At 35.7% G+C, this 20,394-nt stretch overlaps 1 protein-coding gene across 1 annotated transcript in view; it reads right to left on the bottom strand.

Moving 5' to 3' along the window:
- Positions 1 to 1,652: 1,652 nt before the first annotated feature.
- The window catches only part of PHTF2 (putative homeodomain transcription factor 2), a 53,088-nt gene continuing 34,346 nt past the window's right edge, over positions 1,653 to 20,394 (bottom strand). Inside the window, exons 8-18 of the mRNA XM_062491562.1 lie at positions 19,716 to 19,917; positions 18,520 to 18,678; positions 15,513 to 15,731; positions 13,492 to 13,620; positions 12,043 to 12,315; positions 10,742 to 10,873; positions 9,671 to 9,757; positions 8,480 to 8,635; positions 5,123 to 5,218; positions 2,671 to 2,796; positions 1,653 to 1,904 (exon numbers count right to left, since the gene is read on the bottom strand). Coding sequence (XP_062347546.1) covers positions 1,884 to 1,904; positions 2,671 to 2,796; positions 5,123 to 5,218; positions 8,480 to 8,635; positions 9,671 to 9,757; positions 10,742 to 10,873; positions 12,043 to 12,315; positions 13,492 to 13,620; positions 15,513 to 15,731; positions 18,520 to 18,678; positions 19,716 to 19,917 — 1,600 coding nt within the window. The 3' untranslated portion in view covers positions 1,653 to 1,883. The remainder of the gene's footprint in view (positions 1,905 to 2,670; positions 2,797 to 5,122; positions 5,219 to 8,479; positions 8,636 to 9,670; positions 9,758 to 10,741; positions 10,874 to 12,042; positions 12,316 to 13,491; positions 13,621 to 15,512; positions 15,732 to 18,519; positions 18,679 to 19,715; positions 19,918 to 20,394) is intronic.

Raw genomic sequence — 20,394 nt, 5'->3', positions numbered from 1 at the left:
TAAAGAATGGTTTTGCAATAATGCCAGGCTGTAAAAAGCAACAGCCTTATCTTTTATCACCCATAGAACTCCTGCTGTTCTTTTTTTTTCTATTTTTTAAATATATTTTGTGCAAAATTAAGTTCTGTGTAGGTCTGTACCATAATTTGGAAAAAACTGTGTATAAAATGTACTTAATTTTTAAAAACAATCCCAACGTCAAACAACAGAGAAAGGAGAAACAGATCAGAGGCAGCTGAAGTTTTCACATGAGAAACTAAATATAGTATGTTCTTAAAGCTCCAGTAATACATTCTTCCAAAAACCAGAATGCACTTTGGTCATTATTAAACATTAGTACAGAGGCAAATAAAATACAAAATGCTTGTTTGTGTTGCTTTATATATAAAAATATTTTTATACCACATAAGTTTAAGACTCAATACTTCCAATCTTTCAAGATGCTGAAGATTAGCAAACATAGGGCAATACCCAGACTCTTGTCAACAATTACTTGTCATTTTTCTGGTATGAAGCAAGTATTTTAGAAACATAAAATACAGGAATACTTGCGCCTGGTGGTATTATTAATCCTCCCAAAATAATTTGTAGAAGGAATGCTTGTTACAAGTTACTTAATTCCACAGGGATGGACACATTATTTTTGCCACACTGAAGAACCACGAGTCAATATGACTGGTCCTTGTGGGAGGCAGGGGGAGAGGTGTTGGAAACCCCAGCAGAAAGCACATGGGAATGACACCTGCTGGGGAGGAATGGCAGTTATTTCAAGACACAAACCTGCCAAATACCAGGCTCTGAAGCTGTGCTGCTCACCAGAGCAACTTGTTTTGTGTTTAATTGTTCTTAAACTTCAACGTGGTATGAATGGCATATACTATAGTGTACAAGAGGAGAGCATCTATCTATCTTTTGCTCAGTCATTCAAAGCATTCCTTTCACCAGTAAATAATTTGCTTGCTTAAATATTCAACTTCAACATATAATACATACTGCTCCATAGTTCACCATAATATATCCCAATTAATATACATTTATATGTATAAAGTTTCTCATTAAAAGTAACAATAAAAAGTGCACATGCACAGTTGGAGCTGTGCAGAACAGCCCAGTACTTCAAATAAATACAATATTTAATTTTTATCAAAATATCATACAGCATGGTAACCATTTACAATTATTGCTCAAATAAGTGTGTTATCAAAGAACACTTGTTGACTTCTTATGTAATACCTTTTGAATATCCCAGGATATTTAAACTGCAGCCTATGAGTTCAGATCCTGGAATTACTCAAACTATTAGAAATTCCCACTTGTTTCTAATGGTAATAGAAAACATTTTTGCTACCTGTCATACTGTATTGTCAGTACTTTATTTTTTGAGTATGCCTCACTTTTCTATTGCAACCAAGCATCCATTGACATTGTCCTCAGAAATGACTGGTGCAAATGAAATATTCTAAGCAATTTTACCACACTATCAAAAATCAAAATATTTCCATATAGTGTTACTGGTAACTAAAAATGTTCAGCATTGGCTTAGCTTTAACAACAGAGAAAGCAATTTAGTGTAACTGATTTTCAGGATTTTAAACTCTCAGACACATAGTTCTTGACCCTTCCTATATCTGACCCTTTCCAAAACTAAGCAAGTAATTTCAAAAATAAAACATAAATGTCAACTAAAACGAACACAAACCAGTGAGAAGATGAAATAAATACAAAGATTGCACAAGACAGATGTAAACACTTCCGTTTTCCAAATTACTTCCTTGAAGAGGTTGTAGCTTCTGAAATACAGATTCAGTGGCTGCTCTGAGGCAGTTTTGTCCATCAATGACCTTTTCTGTAACACTGTGTTATTTCATCTTCTTTCTATACTGTCAAGATTTGATCTTCCAGAGCTGGAAAAATTAGAGCAGAAAAATTAAGCAGTCTATTTATTTCTTAAATTGTTTCTGTTTACAGGAACTGCAATACTACCACGTTTTTTCTTATTGTATTTGCTACATATTCTAATGACACCCAAAACACATTTTACATCCATTTACTTCTAACAAGAAAAGGATAGTAGATGTAAGCAAACTTAATGGCTAATAAAGGGCATTGTGGTAACTACGAGCTTGTGCCTCATAACCTGAATCTTGAAATAAGTTTCCAGACTTTGCAGCTCAGGGTGGGCCAGAGAGAAGGATCTAAGAGGACAGTCCTTCAGCAAACCAACACTGTAGGATTGGTCACAGTCATACCACTCCTACTGCAATACTTCACTTCAGTGCAAGACAAGGATAGCCTGCTCTTTCTGCCTCCCCTGGAGAGCTACAGAGACAACAGCAAGGAATTAAAGTGAGAAACCAAATCTCGAATACGAAGAAAAGCTAAGGAAGGTCTTGTATTTATTTATGCAAATGTCTCTGTACTTATGTCTAAGAATTCTTGTAATTAAGTGTCCTAAATGAAATTACAAAGCCACAAAATGAAAAAAACAATTTTAAGGACTGCTCTGACAAATACACCATTATTCTTCTGATCTAGATTTAATTTAATACTTTAGCAACACTTTGCAAACAATAAATCTTTTAGTTAACCTGGTTAAGAATTAACTATGCTTCAATGTGTTCCATCTATAAGAACATGGTCAAAAAAAAAGGATGCTTCTCAAGTATTTACCTTTAGATTAAATCCAAGCAAGTCACTGATGACACCAGAAACAGCTGACAGGATGACAACTTGGGTGATGTTATAAAGCAGTGGATTCATTGTAAGCCCATATAACCTAAACGGACTGTCCAGCTCCTAATAAAGCAAAATAACATCATCATTAAAAACCAAAAATGACACAAAGGGGGTTTTGTTCATGTACATAATGAGCTACATTACATACTTCAGGAAATCTTCAAGTCCCAGTGGAGTAAAACATTCTCCTATTATTCTGCCTATCAAACACAATGTGCAGGAAAATACCCACTACAGTAACTGCTGACTGCTGTTGTCTAAATAACTCTTCAAAAAAATGGAGCCTACCCATGTACAGTATCTACCAATCTGCTCATGAAGTCAAGAAAATGAAGAGCTAGGTGTCACCATCTCTGAATTCCTTACAATTTTCCAGGAATCACCTCAGCATTGAAGGAACTGACAGGCAGAACCACGAAAAATAAGAAAAGAAAGATTTTTTTATAATGGCAGAAGACTACCTCACAACTATGAAAATTAACAAAAATGTCTTTCCTATTGAAATTTCCTTCCTTTTCCATCAATTTCAAAACTAACAACTGATTGATATAGCCAGAAAAGGATGATAAAGGAAAAAAAAAAAATCTTAATAATCATCAGACAGCCAATATTTTACCTTTTTTTTTTTTATGAAAGGAACAGAAAACTAGCCCAAATTAATCTGCAACAAAACTTGAACAAAGAAGCTACTTCACTGAATTTCATTACTGGTGTGTGAATATAGTCACCCAAACTTTTGTGGTCTAGAAAAATATCAAACAAAGGAAGGAAAAAGGAGTTTTAAAAGGTAAAAGTGGATTGTATCAAGTCTACCAACTATCACTACTTTGGTCATTCATATTTTCTAGCTTTAAATTCATCTTCTTCCCTCTTCTGCATTATATCCCGGGCCTTGAAAAATGCCTTGTAAAGCCTTTCTTAAAAGTGAAGAATTTCAAAGCTATGATTATTCTTTCAAAAAGGTGAAGTAAGAATGAACAACCTTTTCATTTAGATGTAATGCCATATAAAACACTGCTGCAAATACAAAACATACAAAAGACATGATCCTGAGATGGAAAGCAGAGAAATTCTATAAGGAAAAAGTATTTAGATCTTGGATTCATCTTACCAATTTTGTCAGAAAACAGTAAGAATATTCAACAGAATCTAGTCTTCATAAAGGTTTAAAAACCAAAACTACCCAAAATCAAATTTAAAAACCCTGTGCCCATTTAGCTACTGGGCATGAAGTATGTAAATATCTCTTATCACTAACTATCAAGAATTTATTTAAAGCTCATAGTAGGTGTCTTGGAAATCTCACTTTTCGGTATGTTCTCAGAGTAACTAAATGAGGGCTTGGGTCTGGGATTTGTGCCACAAAAGCTAAGTTCTCCACTGGAAAAGGCTGTGAGTTAATACACTTTTGGCAAGAGGAAAACAAGAACACCTTTTCTGAAACACGGAAGAGCACGAAAAAAATGGAAGCAATTTAGACCAAGAGTTGATCAGCATCCAACCTATCTCACATTCTCATAGCACACAAACACTTCAGCTGATGAGGTGATATCCTTAACCTGTTGGGCTTTGTCTATTCTTGTGCAGTCTCTCCTTGAATCCAGATAACCCTTCTGCATCCACAGCATCCTTTGACCATCCAATGCACTGAGAATACTCCCCTTCACTGGCTCCACAACCAGGTCCTAAAAGCTTTGCAGCCCTTTATCTTACACCAGGAGATAGTCACTGATTTAGTGAGGCTCTCCTTATTGCTGCAGCACAACTCTCAAGCAGCTGCTTTGTCAGCTCTGAGTCCTTGCTGACTCTCAGTCCTCCCACGTAAAGTGCTGTGTATCTTTTTGGAGAGGAGGGGACTGACACACACCTTTCTCGAGGTGTGCTGGTGGGAGGAATTACCCACCTAACTAGAAGAAATACTCTGATCTCAGCTACTAGCTGGCTAAATTAAACAGAGTTTTAACTTCATTTTAAGGGCTGCTCCCTGGCATGTGGGAATCAACAGGCTAAGGGACCCAAATTCAGAGTGTGGTAGAGTAAGGCCACAAAGTCTTAAATCACCACTGTACTGACACTCAAAACAGACAATAAAATTGCATCATTCATTTCTCAAGCATTCCTCATCCTGACCACCCTGAAGTACCTTCTCTCACACTGCTAATATACAGCTAAAGAATAAAACTTCCTGGATGTAATAATAATTTGCAATCCACAATGATAGCAACATAACAGACTAGTGTATGAACAAGCAGCATCTCTGTGAAAGAGGTGCAGGGCAAATTTAAACCAAAGCACACCCTACTGCCTGCAGAAGTCACAAAGTGACTCTTGAACCAATCTACTCTGCTTCTTTTTTGTAATACGGGAATACCATTTTAATTCTTACCTTCAATAACTTAGTAGCAAGCTTTAAAACATTGTTCACTAGTGTCAGTTCCTCCTTCTTATTAGGCTTTTTCTCCATTTTCAAGTACAAGTTTATCTGATTTAAAACAAAAACACAAGTATCACCACCTACTCAGAATTTAAAGGAATTAATTTGGAGCTACTTAATATTTCAACAGTGTGATTACTCAGCAGCCATATGACAAAACTGCAATGGCATTTCTGCGAGCAAGCAAACTTTTTGTTTCCTTTTTAATATTCAAGCAAAAGTACTGGCTCAGCACCATAGGAAAATACAATGCTTTATGATATAACAAATTAAATTTGACATTATTATAGCACCAGCTTCAAAGTTTTATCTGATGTATAAATTAGGCACAGAAAACCACCAACATAGGTAGGGTTTACATAACTTCTTTTCATCATTCAAGGGTTGCCTGAGGTTTGACAATTCAACTCCAAAAGGTTTTTATACCAGTGGGCAGACTTTACAAGACTTAACATCCTCAAAAGTTATTGAGCAGAATGAAATGCTAAACCATAACTCTGCTAAAGTGTAATTTCTTTTCAAAGATTCTAGTGTAATTTAGTACTTCATGAGCACCTTGAGTGCAGAAAATCAATCTTTCCAATGCCTTGAAATATTTGAAAAATTATTAAACTCTTCATTGCTGCAGGAGAACAGTATATTGAACACTTCAGTACTTATGATGTAGACTTTTTTGGGTCATTATTTCTGAGAAAGTTAAGAGTTCAAATTAGCTCTCTTTTGGCCCTTTAGCAATTTTGAAACATCAGCTTTCATTCTCAAACAATCTATCTTTGACATCCCAAATCAGACAAAGGCTACTTTTTCTTTTCTACTGCATAACAAAAGCAAATTAAGAGAAAAAAATGTCTTGAAAGACCACTAACTTTTTTATTTTAGGATGACAACCTTCAAAATAAAAAAGGAACAATTTAGCAAGGTGCTGAAGTAGTCCTTCAAATGACACTTACCTGACTACAGAAAGGAAGTGATGCTATATGATGCTATGACACATTTAACCACCTGGTTGTATGGTGGTTATTGAAATAAAGGCCACAGACATCTAAAACAAGTAACTGATTATCAGATCTCCCTAAAACGACCACTGTAAGTTTCTTACACAGGTTAAAAATCAAAATCTATGCCTAATATACTCCAAGACATATTAAGCTCCTGAACTATTACTATTGCATTTTAAACTAAAAGTATGCTTTTGGAACAAAAGATATTCCAATCTTTAAAGATAAAACTATTGATTTCAACAATGCAAGCTTTATAAGCAAAAAGTAAAAGCTCTAATTGGCAACTCTAAAAACCCTAGGAAGATTCAAATCTCTTAAGAGCTATTATGATTTCCTTAATTTCAATAACAAACTTTGCATCAGGAGAAGGAGTGTGTATGCACAGCCATCTACCAACACCTACTTTGAGATTAAAAACTGGCAAAATGACAACTATGGTCAGACCACACATTCTATTTTCCTCATAGATTTACAAGACCAATTATAAACACTTTCGGGAGGACCTTAAAAATTACAACCAAACAGCATAAAATAGTAATAATAATAATAAAAAAAAACCTTTTCTTTTCCCATCATGCCTCCTAATAATGAAATTCACAGGTTGAATATAAAGCACAAAGAAGTGCCTGGAATTTCACTGGCAAAAGTAGAATTTTCAATTTCATCTTATCTGTGGAGCACTTAAATTGCATCTGGGAGTTGAGACTCCTTTGTCTTTTTTGTTATTGTTGTTGTACTTTCCTGTTTGCTTGTTTTCAGCTTTGTTCTCTTCTCAGTAAGCCTAATAACTGTAGTGTGCCATTTTCCAGGACACTGGATCAGATGTGCTTTTTTAGATGAAGTGAGTCAGTCAATTTTTTGGGCTTGACCTTTCTTGTAAAGACAAAATGTTAGACTTGCATGAGTTTGTCTCAAGAACACTGTAAATACGCTGCAGTACCCAGCTCTAGCAAATGAAACCAGTGTAAAATGAGTCCTTCCCAGGGTATCCTTTTATGTGTATCCTTTTAATTTTCTGAGAAACAACTGTGAATTCGATTTTAGTCTTCATTTCATAAAGCCCTCTGGCATTTCTGAGGAAAAAGGTAACAGGATAACAGGGTACACTGCATTCAATGCCAAGATAAGTGTCTGATGACATAACACTTCTTTAAGTTCTGAGGACATACAGAAAGTGTGCATCCTTCAATATCCATGCTAGATGAAAATGTTCAAACATTGACTCTGAGGAAGAGCACAGTAGAGAAACCTATCAAGGCAAAACAAAGGCTTGACAAACAATGTCTCTCCCCTTCCTCTCTGATTTTTTTTTTCCCCCAGGAAGTGTTCCTTCCCTCCATTTTCAGTCCAGAAACAGCAAACCAGCTTCACTGGGATGTTCAGCTATTTGTACTCTGAGGATCAACAGAACAATGGAAAACTCTCCAAGCTCACAACTCTGAGAGGTTTCAGACTGGTGCAAAATATCTCATTCAGGACAAGGCAGAGGGGCAGTCAGGCTTCTCGGTGTCCATCCTTATTTTAGTAAGTGCAAGAATGAGTAATTTATATCATCCATCACAGGCCTCATATCCTGATTTTAGGACACAAAGTGTGGAAGATTTTATTCTCCTACTTTAACATGTTTTCTGTAGGAAACCTGTGAAGACTTCTAGAACTGCCTATTTATGTTGCCCTGGAAGGGTTGTTTTGTACCAGTGTGAAACTTGAGAAGAAAAATTTCTTTCTAACCTAACACTAACTGAACATGCTTAGCTTGGAAAACTAACAGCTATGCTAGGCAGAGCAGAAAGGGAAGTTTGAAGCCCAAACACCAACCAGAACATTCCTGAGAAGAAACACATGTAGACCCAAAGCCAAGCTTGAAAAATGACTGGAAAAAAAAAAGAATTTTCAAGAAGTCTAGAAAAGGCTATATGTAATTCATGCAACCTAACAGTCCTAAGCTATTGGACTGGTAACAGCAATTCACTTCAGAGAGGGTTAAGTTTGTTTTCATATCTTTTACTCACCCATCTAACACAGATTCCAGGGGTTTTTTCATATTTAAAAAATATTTTTTTTTTAGTGTTCTGTTAGATGTTAAATTATACAAAGGAGACGGTACCTCTAAGCCCACTCACTTAAACAGAAGCTGGGATATAGTCGAACATTTATCTCAGAAACTGAACTTTGGGTTGCAAAGTTGCTTCATTTCCCCATAATTAACTTCCTAATCCAAACTATTCTAATAAATCTAAAAGGCCTGAGACCTACCAGATGAATGAGTTGTTTAGATATAAAAATACAGGTCTATACAAATTCTCACCTGCTCAGTAAGTAATATTGAGGTATTGCTGTACTTTTTACTTGTTTCAGATCCAAGAGTAACAAATCTTAAGAGGAAAAGAGTTAGAGAAATGCACCAAATTATGAGTTCCCAGTTGTAGTGACAATCAAGGAAAATCTCATGCATGTGAAGTAGCTGAAAACAAAAAGAGAAATCAAAATTTAATTTGAAATAATAATTACATGATACAAGAAAATACATTATTTATCTCCACAACTTCAAGAAACATACCCCAGTAATAAATACATGTAAGGTTTTTTGGCCTATAAAACCTGACTTATAATTTTAAATCAGCACTGTATCAGAGATATGAGGCCTGAGAAAAGATAAAAAAAATACACTCTAAGACAATTTTAAACTCCTGTTCAAACTTGCAAAGGCACAAAATGGGATTAAAAATACATTCTTACTTGTACTATATTTTATGTAAATTGCATTCTTAATGAAACACTTATAGTTAGCTAACAGGCAAACACAATAGAGTTAATTAGCAAATGGAAAGAAAACACAACCAGAAGATTCCCTATATTTTGAAACAGAAGTTCCAAGACAAATCTTAAGCAACAGAAATCTTTAATCATAGATCTTACTACAAGATTTTCCACTAGAGGGCAGGCAAATATAGCCAACAAGACTGATCCTCACAAAAAGCATCAACCAAGGTCAGTATCAACTGTCTTTGCAGAAGTGTGTTTTGATGCAAAATGAAAAAAAAAAAAAATAAGTGTTCTAAAAACCATAATGAAAAATAAAGGAGATGACAGATTTCAAATGTAACAGTGATATCACAGAATAACCTGAGTTGTCAGGGATACAAAAGGATCATTGATTGAACCAACTCCTGTCCTGCACAGGACACCCCCAAGAATCACACTGTCCCACGTGTAGAATCCACCACTTCCCCTCATGAGACTCCACACCATTGGTGATTGCCCAACCCTCTAACTTCTTGCTACATTTTTTTTTGCTATTACAGAAGAATATTTTAAAGTAGATGAAATTACAATAAAAAAAATGAAGATCTATTCCAAAAAGCTCTAACAGTTATTACTGGTTTTTCACTGGGGTTCTTCTAACTTACCACAAAACACCATGCAAAAGGCACTCAAAATTGTGTTTAGAACTATTTAAGTCATGGCTGTTTCTCTACAAGTAATGTTTTTTTCTCACCTGGGCACAACAGATAAACACAACTGAGATAGTCAGTAGGAAGGCAGATGAAACTATGACATCCACTGAGCGCTGAGGACCTCGACGCTGAAAATGCAGGAAATGCACATGTGAGTGAAAGCCCACCCAGTCAGCACTGGTATTCAGCATAACTACATAGAATCACATCGTTCTTCACTGGTTATTTCTCAGTTGACTCAGGTCCCTACACACCTGCCTCTGACCACTCCTTTGTTAGCCACATTATTATACAAATGCTCCTGGTGGCAGAGGAAAAGGTGGAATACACAAGTGTGGTTGCAAGGAAAGAAGGGAAGACATTCCACAACAGTGCTACCATCTGCAGAAATTTAAACCACCTGGACTACATTCTATTATCCAAGTGGTGTTTTCCTCCTTTCACCCCATCAGCAACACACCAAATTGTTTGCTTATAGCTCCTGCTTTCCATGCTCTCCAACCTCCACAACATAATTCCTTAATGTTTTCATTAATCTTCTTCTGCTTGTAAAAACTAGTGATAGGAGATTTCAGGGATCAGAATGTCTTACAGATGATACTTGGGCATAATTTCTAGCTTCACCTGGCACCATACACTCAGAGCACAAATGCACAAGAACTGTCTTGCTTTATAAATTCCTTGTGTTAATGACATCAACTGATGAGACTCTTAAAATAAGATACTGACAGTATTAGACTACAAGTGGTCACTTTTTACTCAACATATTCACACAACTTTACAGCTGGCATTACCAAGACAAGACTCCAACTCTTAACATACTCAGGCTGTAATCCAAGGTGAAAACCACACATTCATTTCCCCAAAAGCTGTCTGCCTGCAGGCACTGCTGGCCCAGAGTCACGAAAATGAAGCATATATGGGACATGTGCACCCACAGTAAGTGTACAGGAGGAAATATTCAGACTACAACACCAACTTTCCATCAGGAAGATTGAAACAGCACAGGAGATATTTTATGTTAGAACATAAGCATACATTATCTTAAGATGTTTAAAATGTATTAAATGTGTTAAAAAATCTTATTAAAGCAAAAATATACATTATTTTACCTTTAGATAGGACCTGAGAGAAAGCCACATTTTTATATTCTGCACTTTCTTCAAGCGGAAGTGAGGCACCTCCGATTTTCTTGCCCTTCTGGCAGATGTTAGATGGCCAAAAAGTTTGGCAAAAAGTAGCCTCTGCAGAGACAAAAAAGTTACCTTAACTGTTAAATGATTTTCAGAGGTACTAAAAAATAACAGGAATGACTTCACTAAACACTTCAACATAATGACGAATGTAACATGCTTACAATGTAACAATGTAAATTAAAATAAGCTAATAGAAACCAGAAGTAAGTGCAGCATACCATTAAAGAGAGGAAATACACTAAAACATTTTAAAAGTTCCCACATTCTAATGATTAACAAAATTTAGCTATACTTTGAGTTCTCCTTTCTTCAAATTTTAGACAACAGATCTGCTATGCTCTTAAATTCGGGGAAAAACATTAAACTTGCCAATTACTTGCATTAGAGAGTACCTATACCACAGAAGTTCCTTTCAATAGAAATCACTATTAGAAGCAGGTTAATTCTATTCTACTGTAGTTAATTCTATTCTACTGTATTGCATCACATACTTTGACTACAATTTGAGAACAGGAAGTATAAAATGTTTCTTTTGCAGACCAGCAAGTATTTATATGCTGCAGCCAGTAAGGCTGCTCTCTGAACTTTCAACTGCAGTAACACTGTAGTACTTCAGAGAGCATCTCTCACCATCTCCAGCTACAGAACTGATCGAACAACAAAGCAGGCAGAGCCTTGGCCAGGGATAGACAGAACTGTTTTGCATGCCCCATCCCTGGAAGTGTTCAAGGCCAGGCTGGATGGGGCTCTGAGCAACCTGGTCTAATGGAAGGGGTCCCTGCCCATGGCAGGTGGGTTGGAACTGGATGATCTTTAAGGTTCCTTCCAACCCAAACCATCCTATGAATTAAACTGAAGGTTTTTAATTAAATATACTTTAAATTTATAGAGCTCTTTTTCTGAAATTACTTCTCCTTGTGGAAACCTGAAACAAACTGGGACATGACTAAGCATTGGGTTAATGCAGTTTTCCCCCAGAAATTCTCTCCAGGAAAAAAAAAATTAAAAAACACACCACCAACAAACACCTTTTAGCTTCAGAGACTTCAGTCTACTAGAACTGAGTCATCTCCTAAACTGTAAACCCAATGAAGCATTTGTCATCATTGATCTGACTCATAGAGTACTGAAGAAAACAAAATATCCACCAAGTCAAAAAGTGCAAATATTAAACCTAGGTTTGCTTTAGATGAAGTCTCTTGGTTTGCTGTTCATACCTGTTTATATGTTCTCTCTGCTACACAGAGCAGAAAAAAGAAAATCCAAACTAGAGACACCCGGACCAGGAAAATTATAATAACCATTGAGAGAACCAGAACATCTCCATTCGATCCAAATGCAGTCATGCAAAGCTCAGTGGCAGAATGTGCAGCCAGTTGTTCTAAATCTTTAGCTTGGGAAAGTCGAAAAACAAAGGGCATTAAACCCAAGATTAAAGATATGACATTCCCAAAAATCTGATAGCCAATTCCTGGTATATAGCTGTTCACCTAAAAACAAAAGAAAACGAGGTATATATTTAATTTTTGAATGATTCTGTCATTAATTCAATCAACAAAATATTAATGTTTTAATTTTATCACAAAGAATACTTTATAATCTGGTAAATCGTACGAAAACTTTAATCACCTTCCTATTTTACTATTTAAAAAAACAGGAAGTCCTCAAAGAGCACTTAATGCACAGGAACCAAATAAGACAAATAATTTTAAAACACAGTAATAAAACATTGCAGTGCATATTCCTGCATTAAAAATTCACTGAATGCTGAATTAGTCAAGTGGGCCAATCAGACTGGGCTGCTTAGATTCTGTATGTTGCTCCTATTTCTGTTTGGTTTAGGTTGCATCTTTTCAGTGGAATCGAAGTATTTACAGCACAGACAGGACTGGTGTTCTGTTGTGCTGCCTATGGCTTGCATAGTTTTTCTCTTCTGTGTCCTGCATCCAAAACTGTAAAGTCTCTGAGTCAGGTAGAGTTCAGAACCAGGTTTGTAAATAAGTTGCTTTTTAACAACTTGGAGAGCATGAGTATCAACCTGTCAGAACCAGTGACAGTTTTCTTTGGCTATGCTTGGATTTTATGAGCAACTCTACAATATACCCACATTGTCTGTATTGAAAAACAGCACATCAATTAAATGGATTTCCAACTGCTTCCTGAAGAGGAAGGAGTACTAGGAAAAAGGAGGGAGGACTAGTTGAGAACATCCCACTCAGCCTCTTAGAGGTTTGCTTCCTAAAGAAGAAAGCTTTTTTTCCAATCCTGACTTTAGCATCCAGATACTCAGATCTGTACATTCCCAACCAAATAAATTGCTTGTTCATCAAAATCAAGGAGATAAATATTCACAGCATGTATCAACAAAACTGAGGTTGGCTATGTGAGCAAGCACCTAACAATGCAAACACCTTCTTTGTTCCAACACTGAAGATCTGGTAGCCCTTTAATCTAGCAGTAACAATTAAATCGGAGTGATGTAATCCATAGAACAATAATGTGGGTAACAGACACTTAAACAGTAACACGAACAACAAAACAAATTTAAAAACCCACAAACAAGCAACCAACCAAAAAACCCCAACCATAAACCAAGCTTGGTAGTGATAGTGGTAGTGCTTACACTTTAAAATACAATATTTGCACAAAGTAAAACAAATACTCACTCTGTTCATTATCATACCACTGATTTCAAGTACAGACATATCTGCTTTCTTGCAGTCATTACCCTCCCATACAATTGCACTTATTTTTTCTAGTCCTGGATTCAAACTGTGGATCCAAGGCAAATGACTCTGGGAAAGACAAGGAACATCTTCCATCAGAACTAAAAATCTATTTTCATGTCAATATGCCTTTGTCAGCAATATACTAACAAAAAATTAAAAACAAACAAAACACCCACAAAAACAAAAACAAATAAGCACACCAAGAAACCAAACCAAAACACTTTAGACTGACACAAATATTGCTGTATAGACTTCTACTGTATGTTAACCTCATTCCTCAAAATCATCCTCTTCTTTTCCAAGAAATAGCTGTGAGAACAGAAATCTCTCCTTCTCTATACTTCATTTGCTAATAGGAATGAGTTAATGTGATTAAAGATTTATTGGCTTCTTTTTCATTCAAAAATATAAAAGAGAGAAATATGAAAACAAAGTTCTACTTAAAAGTCAGTTTCAATTCTGACACATTTAATGAATTTTTTAAAAAATTTATTTACCTCTACCATTCTGAAAAGCACTCTCCCCAGGTTAAACCTAAGGGAAACAGCTTTTTTTATTTGCTCTTAATGATACTTGTACACTTACAGTCCTTGTTATGCATAAAGACCCCCCCTGTGCACACTGTATCTGGCCAGACTCAGAGAGCAGGAGGTGTCTAATCAATGCAGGCAGCTCCTAGAGCCAAGCAATCCCAGATTAATCTTCTGAATGCACTTAGGGCTCAGGAACCTTTCTTTTCAAACCACAGAGCCAAGTGAGAACTAAAGGATACGGAAAAAATACTCAGGTGACAAGTACTGCTGTGGTCATTTCTTGATTTTCCTCAGCCCTGTCTTCCTCCCAACCCATTCAGGAGATTAAAATTGCTTTCAGCTTTAGTCACCTGGCACGATGTGCATCACGCTGCTGGAAGTGGTGGTGCTGGCAAGGGCATGCTATTATTTTTAGATTTTAATTATCATTGATTAAAAGCAAAGCTTTACTTTCATTTCATTGCTTGCTTTGTCAGTATTGATCTGAAGTCTGCTGAGTACTCAGTTATCTCCCTTCTTATTTCCACCGGGTGAAGAAGAAATTATTTATAATATTAAAATAGCACAAATATTTGTTGTAGGCTTTTCTTAACCATAGTTTTCCAAACTCTCCCTCTAGAGGGAGTATCAACACCAAGAGCTGAAACTCAAAAATTTACCATCTGTAATGAAATAGAAAAATTCTCAACTGGTCAAATCAGTATAAATCCTTAAATTAATATATACTGTAATTCAACTCACTACTCCAAGGTTTAGTGTTTTATGGAATGCAAGCAGGAAGAACTAAACATTTAAAAAAAAGAAAAGACTGCATGAAATAATCCAAATTGCTATTATAAACTTTAAAGGAAAAAAAATATAACCAAATAGGATTTAGACATGTAAAACACACCCATGATATAATATATATACACATACACATAAAGTACATGTTATCCTTCTGTTTGCTTTTCTTATATATACATTTCTAAACAAGCAAACAAAGATGTCTGGTAAGTGCTTATAAAAAGCAATTCCACTAGAGAAAAACAAAAGGGTGAGGAAACCCACCAAAACCCAAACACAACAAACAATTAAACAAAACAAACAAAAAAGGAAAAACACAAAACAGAAAAATAAACAACCAAACAGAACCACCTATCACAGGGCAAATTTAAATCAATCTGTACTTGCCCTAAATTAGAATTAAGATTCAAACACTCAAATGTTCTATAGGCTAGTTTGACATACTGTCATACCCTCTTCTTTTGGCAAATTAATGACTGAGTAGCAGCAATCAAGTTTTCCTTGTTTTAATTCCATCAAATCACTTTGGCTTTGTTACTTCCATTTAGTACATGTCTTTCTCCCAGGCCTTCTGTGACGTTTGATAGGTAACACTGAACTTGTGTGTAGTGTAAAAACCCAAAATTGGTGCATGCCAACCTGATGAAATGGGTCATCTCTGAATTCCTTCTTCACACACGGATTCACTTGGGGGCTTTCCACATCTGTCTCGCTGGTACAGGACGAGTGGCACTCAGCACAGTGCAAGAGGTCCTCCCACAGCACATCTTCTGTTTCTGACTCTGGCCTTGCACTCTCAGAGTCCTGTCTGGAGCTTGAGCACCGAGAACTGCAGCTAGTACCTGATTTAGGTGTGTCCTGAAACCCAAACATCCACTGGAATTAATGCCGCTGTTTTGTTCATCATCATTTCCTGGCAGAGATGTTATAAAGTTTAGATTGGTGAATCTGTGTTTATCTGGATTTTTAGGTTCTAATCCATTATCCTTGTCATCAGAAAGATTTGTACGTTTATTGCAAGTGTGTCTAAGTGGTTGCACATTTTAAGATAGGGTACCAAAAGCAACAGTCCATTATCCCTGCTTTCTAGTGATGGGGTAACATAAGGTAGAATCAAATCATACTCATTATTAAAAAGAACTAACTACTTCACAGATTTTTAGAGCTCATAAGTTTAAAATTTAATTGTAATTATCAAGCCACAGACTCCAGCTATATCTCAAACTTCTGAAGAATTGACCCTAAAAGTCCCCTAAAGTCACATTGTTACTACTAACATACCTTCTCAAAGACAGAGTGAGCTTGTTTGAAGACAGTAATGCATCAGGTATAGAGGGAAAAAATAAGCATGGGAACACACAGCTAATGCCAGGTTGATGTGTAATCTGCACACTTAGACATAAAATTTTAATTATTTTAAACTAAGTGCATTTCACAAAAAAAGTATGCCTTTGTAAACCAAGTTTTACCTAGCTCTTAGAAAAAGAAAGAAAGAAAGAAAAATCTTAAGTTTGGGACGTTCAAATCTCACAATGCATACATATGAAACAATCTACTATTGTCTTCAGAATGACAATGTAAAGTTTAAACTACTTTCTACAACAACCAGAATCCATTTCCAGCACGACAGGAATGTAGTATTAAAGCAGTATCAGCCCACCCACTGCCATCCTCTGGCAATTTCCATTCCCTCTGAACACCAAGTTTATTTCTTTCTACTAATTTCTCTTGAGAACACAATTTTTTACACTGAAAAAAAATTAAGCACTGTTTCAACAGACATACTAACTCACTGTGATTCATAGTCCATTGCCATCTGAAGAAATGTTCTAAATTCTTTCTGAAAACCATGCTTAATGCATTTTATTCAAACCATTTTGTAAAGAAATGTACAGAAAAAAAATTGGTCTGAACTCTTCCTCCACCTTTTACAAAGAGCGCGATGACATCAATGCAGGAAGAGTCTGAAGCATTTTTTTTTCTAAATCAAAAAAGATATTTATTGAAGCAGTCATGACTGGGTACCACTGGAGTTGAAAGTTAATAAAGTAAGAACGTGAAAAATAGCTTGCTCAAACAACACATATAAACATGAAGATAAAAGAAAATGTAGGACAGAATTTGAGAGTATATCCACTGACTTCACTAATTTTATTTTTTTTAAAATACAAAGAAAGCTTTCACTGATTTGAAAACTATTGTTTCATTTCCTTTGTAATGGTGTGGGGGAGGCGAGTTGGTAGCAAGAAAGAAAAGCTTCCTCTTTCATTGCATCAGTCAGATCAGTGAGCAGGGAATAAGTGCATAACAGGACTGCCACAGCTAAACATGGATTACATTTTGTCTCTTTAGTTTCTGAAGGTATCTACAAAGTCTTCCCTAACTTTGAAGCACTCTTTGCAAGAGAAAAATATATTTAAATCGAAAAACAAAAGAAATCAACTGTAATGGTGTCTTTCTGCTTCCTCCTGTGAAGCACTATGGCTGCACAAGCACACAGTGAAGAGACACCTTCCGTAACACGAAACAAACAGTGCCATTATCACAAACCACACGTGCAAAGGCATTAAATGCTGTGATCAGGTAACATTCTGGATCTTTCTAACCAAAGTCTGTGAGAAAAGAGTGAAAAGAACAGCTTATTTAATCATGTCTTTTATGCAAAGCATCAACTTCAAGGCTTTGCAGTTCTGATCAAAGCAAGCAATACCTGAACCCTTTCAATACACTTTTCCTATATCAAGTAGAGATCTTACTTATGAGACTCTGCCTATCAAGCCCATCTCTTGGACTTTTGTCAGCACTGATTTTACTCTTTGCTTCCTTTGCTTAGCCTTAGTGAAAAAATACAGCCTTTAAAAAGTGTTCCATATCTGTGAAGTTGCAGACCATTAGCAAAAGAGCATAATTTTTTAAAATAATGAATAAACAAAACTACAATAAGATAATCCCATTCTCTTTCAATGTCTGAGTTCTTACAATTAAGGATTATGCTAATATGGAATCTGTGAAACCCCCTATTTTAAGATGCAATGTCATCAAGTCTCTTAAAATTTTGGCATTTTTATACATTAACAATTTTGTTAAATTTTCATGACAATATTTTATATTAGTGTTTCAATGAACATGAGGAAATGAAAACTCAGAGTCAATCAGACTTCTCTTCAAGGAAGTGAGTGAATCCAAAATACTAAATGGAGAGAAACAGGAGCAGTACCATGCTGAAAATTTGCATATTCCCAATTAATACTGCTTCTGTAACAAAACAAATTTACAGAGGATATAACTGGTATCATGAGACAGCAAGAGAGTTACCACAACCCAATGCAAAAACCTACTGAACATATTTTAGTCTCCTTACAACAAATTAAAAAATGGGATGAAGCTCAAAGAAACTAGATTACAACCTCTTAATTTGAAAACAGTCATTAAACAAAAGGGAAAAAAGAATTCTGTGTTCCTCACTAGCATGACTTCTAATTTACAGACTCCTAAAAACCAATACAGGGAAAAAAAAAATTGTGGAAATGTCATAGTTTAACTCCAGCCAGCAACCAAGTAAATGCAAGCTGCTTGCTCAATATACCTTATTCAATAAGAAGTGTTTTTTTAAGAATTCACAGGCAAGCAACAGAAATGAACATACCTCCAGAGGGTAGTGTTTTTTATAATGGTGAGATTTCCTGTTTCGAAGCGTACAATCGCTAGAAGTGCGCTCCACATTACGGCGTAAAGAATAGCCAGTTTCAGGCCCTTCCTCACTAGAAACTTCATCTGATAAATTTGTCACAGTCCTGTGAGCATCCTAGTGCAAGAAATACAGTATTAATAAGACACAGTCATATTTACTAAGTCTTGTTCTCAACTAGTGAAATAAAATCTCTTTCTGCAACTTGGATATTTATACTCAGATAAACCAGACATTAATGCATTTTCAAGACTCAACAGTAATTGGCAGAATAGGAATTAAGGAATAGAAATTGCAACATCAAAAACATTTTTTCAAAGGAAGGCCTAGCTCACGTTAGCCTCAAGAACGAGCATGATGCTCTTATTTGAAATGTGATTTTTGGTAAACTGAACATGCCCAGAAGGGCTTAGAGAAAACGTATCCACATCTGAAGAGAACAAACCAAACTACCAATCAAAAGTAACAGGATAACACTGAATTATCAACAAAGTTAACATTTACCACCTCTCCCAAGGATGAAGTGCTTAGAGGATATAGGCTGAATACTGAGGTCACTTATATATGTTACTTTGAATACAGGATATACAGGAAATAATAAGACCCAGGCAAATTAAAATGCTTTCTTCCATGATCACTTCTTATGGTTCTGTAATGGTTCTACTATTCCCTCTCATTCTTATTCCTCATTATAGGGAGTCTTGCCTATTTCACTTGGAGGGAACTCCTGCTTTCTTCATCTTTAACACAGACAAATAAACAAAAGATAAAAATAAAAAAAGGAAAAGGAGGATGATTCACCAGCAAATAAATGCTCAGAATGTCCTTAAAATTGCAAATTGTCAGTAATCCATAATCTGTTCCATTTTACCACAGAGAAGGTACAGGACTTTTACCTGGTCAGTAAACACCCACAGATAAAGCACAGCACAGAAATTTGTATACTGAAATACAGAATACCAAAGAATGTTTAAACACCATTAATATTCCTCGTTACAAGAAAAAGGAAAAGCCAGGAATATGACGAAGTAGGACAACTCATTATAATTTCTGGCTCCAGGACCCTAAGCCTAACTTCATTTAAAAAATATTTTTAAGAAGAAAGTAGATAAAAATTCTTCAAAGGCATCATAAAAAGCAACAAACTCACTTACTTTGTGGTGACTGTGGTTGCCCAAGGCATCTCTCCCTGTGGAAGGGTTCCACCCTGTCTCTTCTGGCCTGATCACTTCACACCGCCGTTCATGGCCCTGCACACATTCTTCACTGCCTTTACCTGGCTTTTTCCCATCAAGGGACACGTAGCCATTATCAGTTTCAGTGGATTTATCTATTGAGTTTTTTGCTTTCTTTGATCTATATTTAGAACAAATACATATATTAATTATTCCCTTAAATATTTTCCAGTCTAAATCCTGCTTATTCCTATCAACCAATGTTTTAGCTTTACTAAGAGGTCCACAAACCAACAATATTAACATCTGATTTTGATATCATATTTGGAATTATTTGATCTTCTAAATAATATCCCCTGTCCTCTTCCAAAATTGTTATAAAATAAACTGTCAGTGTGTAAAAGAAATGTGTATCACTAGTTATTGAAAGAAGAGAAAAGGAAACCTGTTTCAAAAATAAAAACTTCACAGCAGCTTTGGCAATAGAAGAACCACAAGCCTCAAAAGTGAAAGAGAAACACCTCTATTCTAACTTAAATAAAAGAGCTATGCTAGAAGCTGCTTTAATAATTATTAATTCAAAGCAAGCATGCAATTTCCTGAAGCTGCAAACAAACATGCTGTTTAGTACACTGTACCCTGATATTTGGTGTTGTTT

The sequence above is a fragment of the Cinclus cinclus genome, chromosome 4 (genome assembly GCF_963662255.1).
Source record: "Cinclus cinclus chromosome 4, bCinCin1.1, whole genome shotgun sequence".
Taxonomy (NCBI): domain Eukaryota; kingdom Metazoa; phylum Chordata; class Aves; order Passeriformes; family Cinclidae; genus Cinclus; species Cinclus cinclus.
This window is presented reverse-complemented; position numbering and strand designations above follow the sequence as displayed.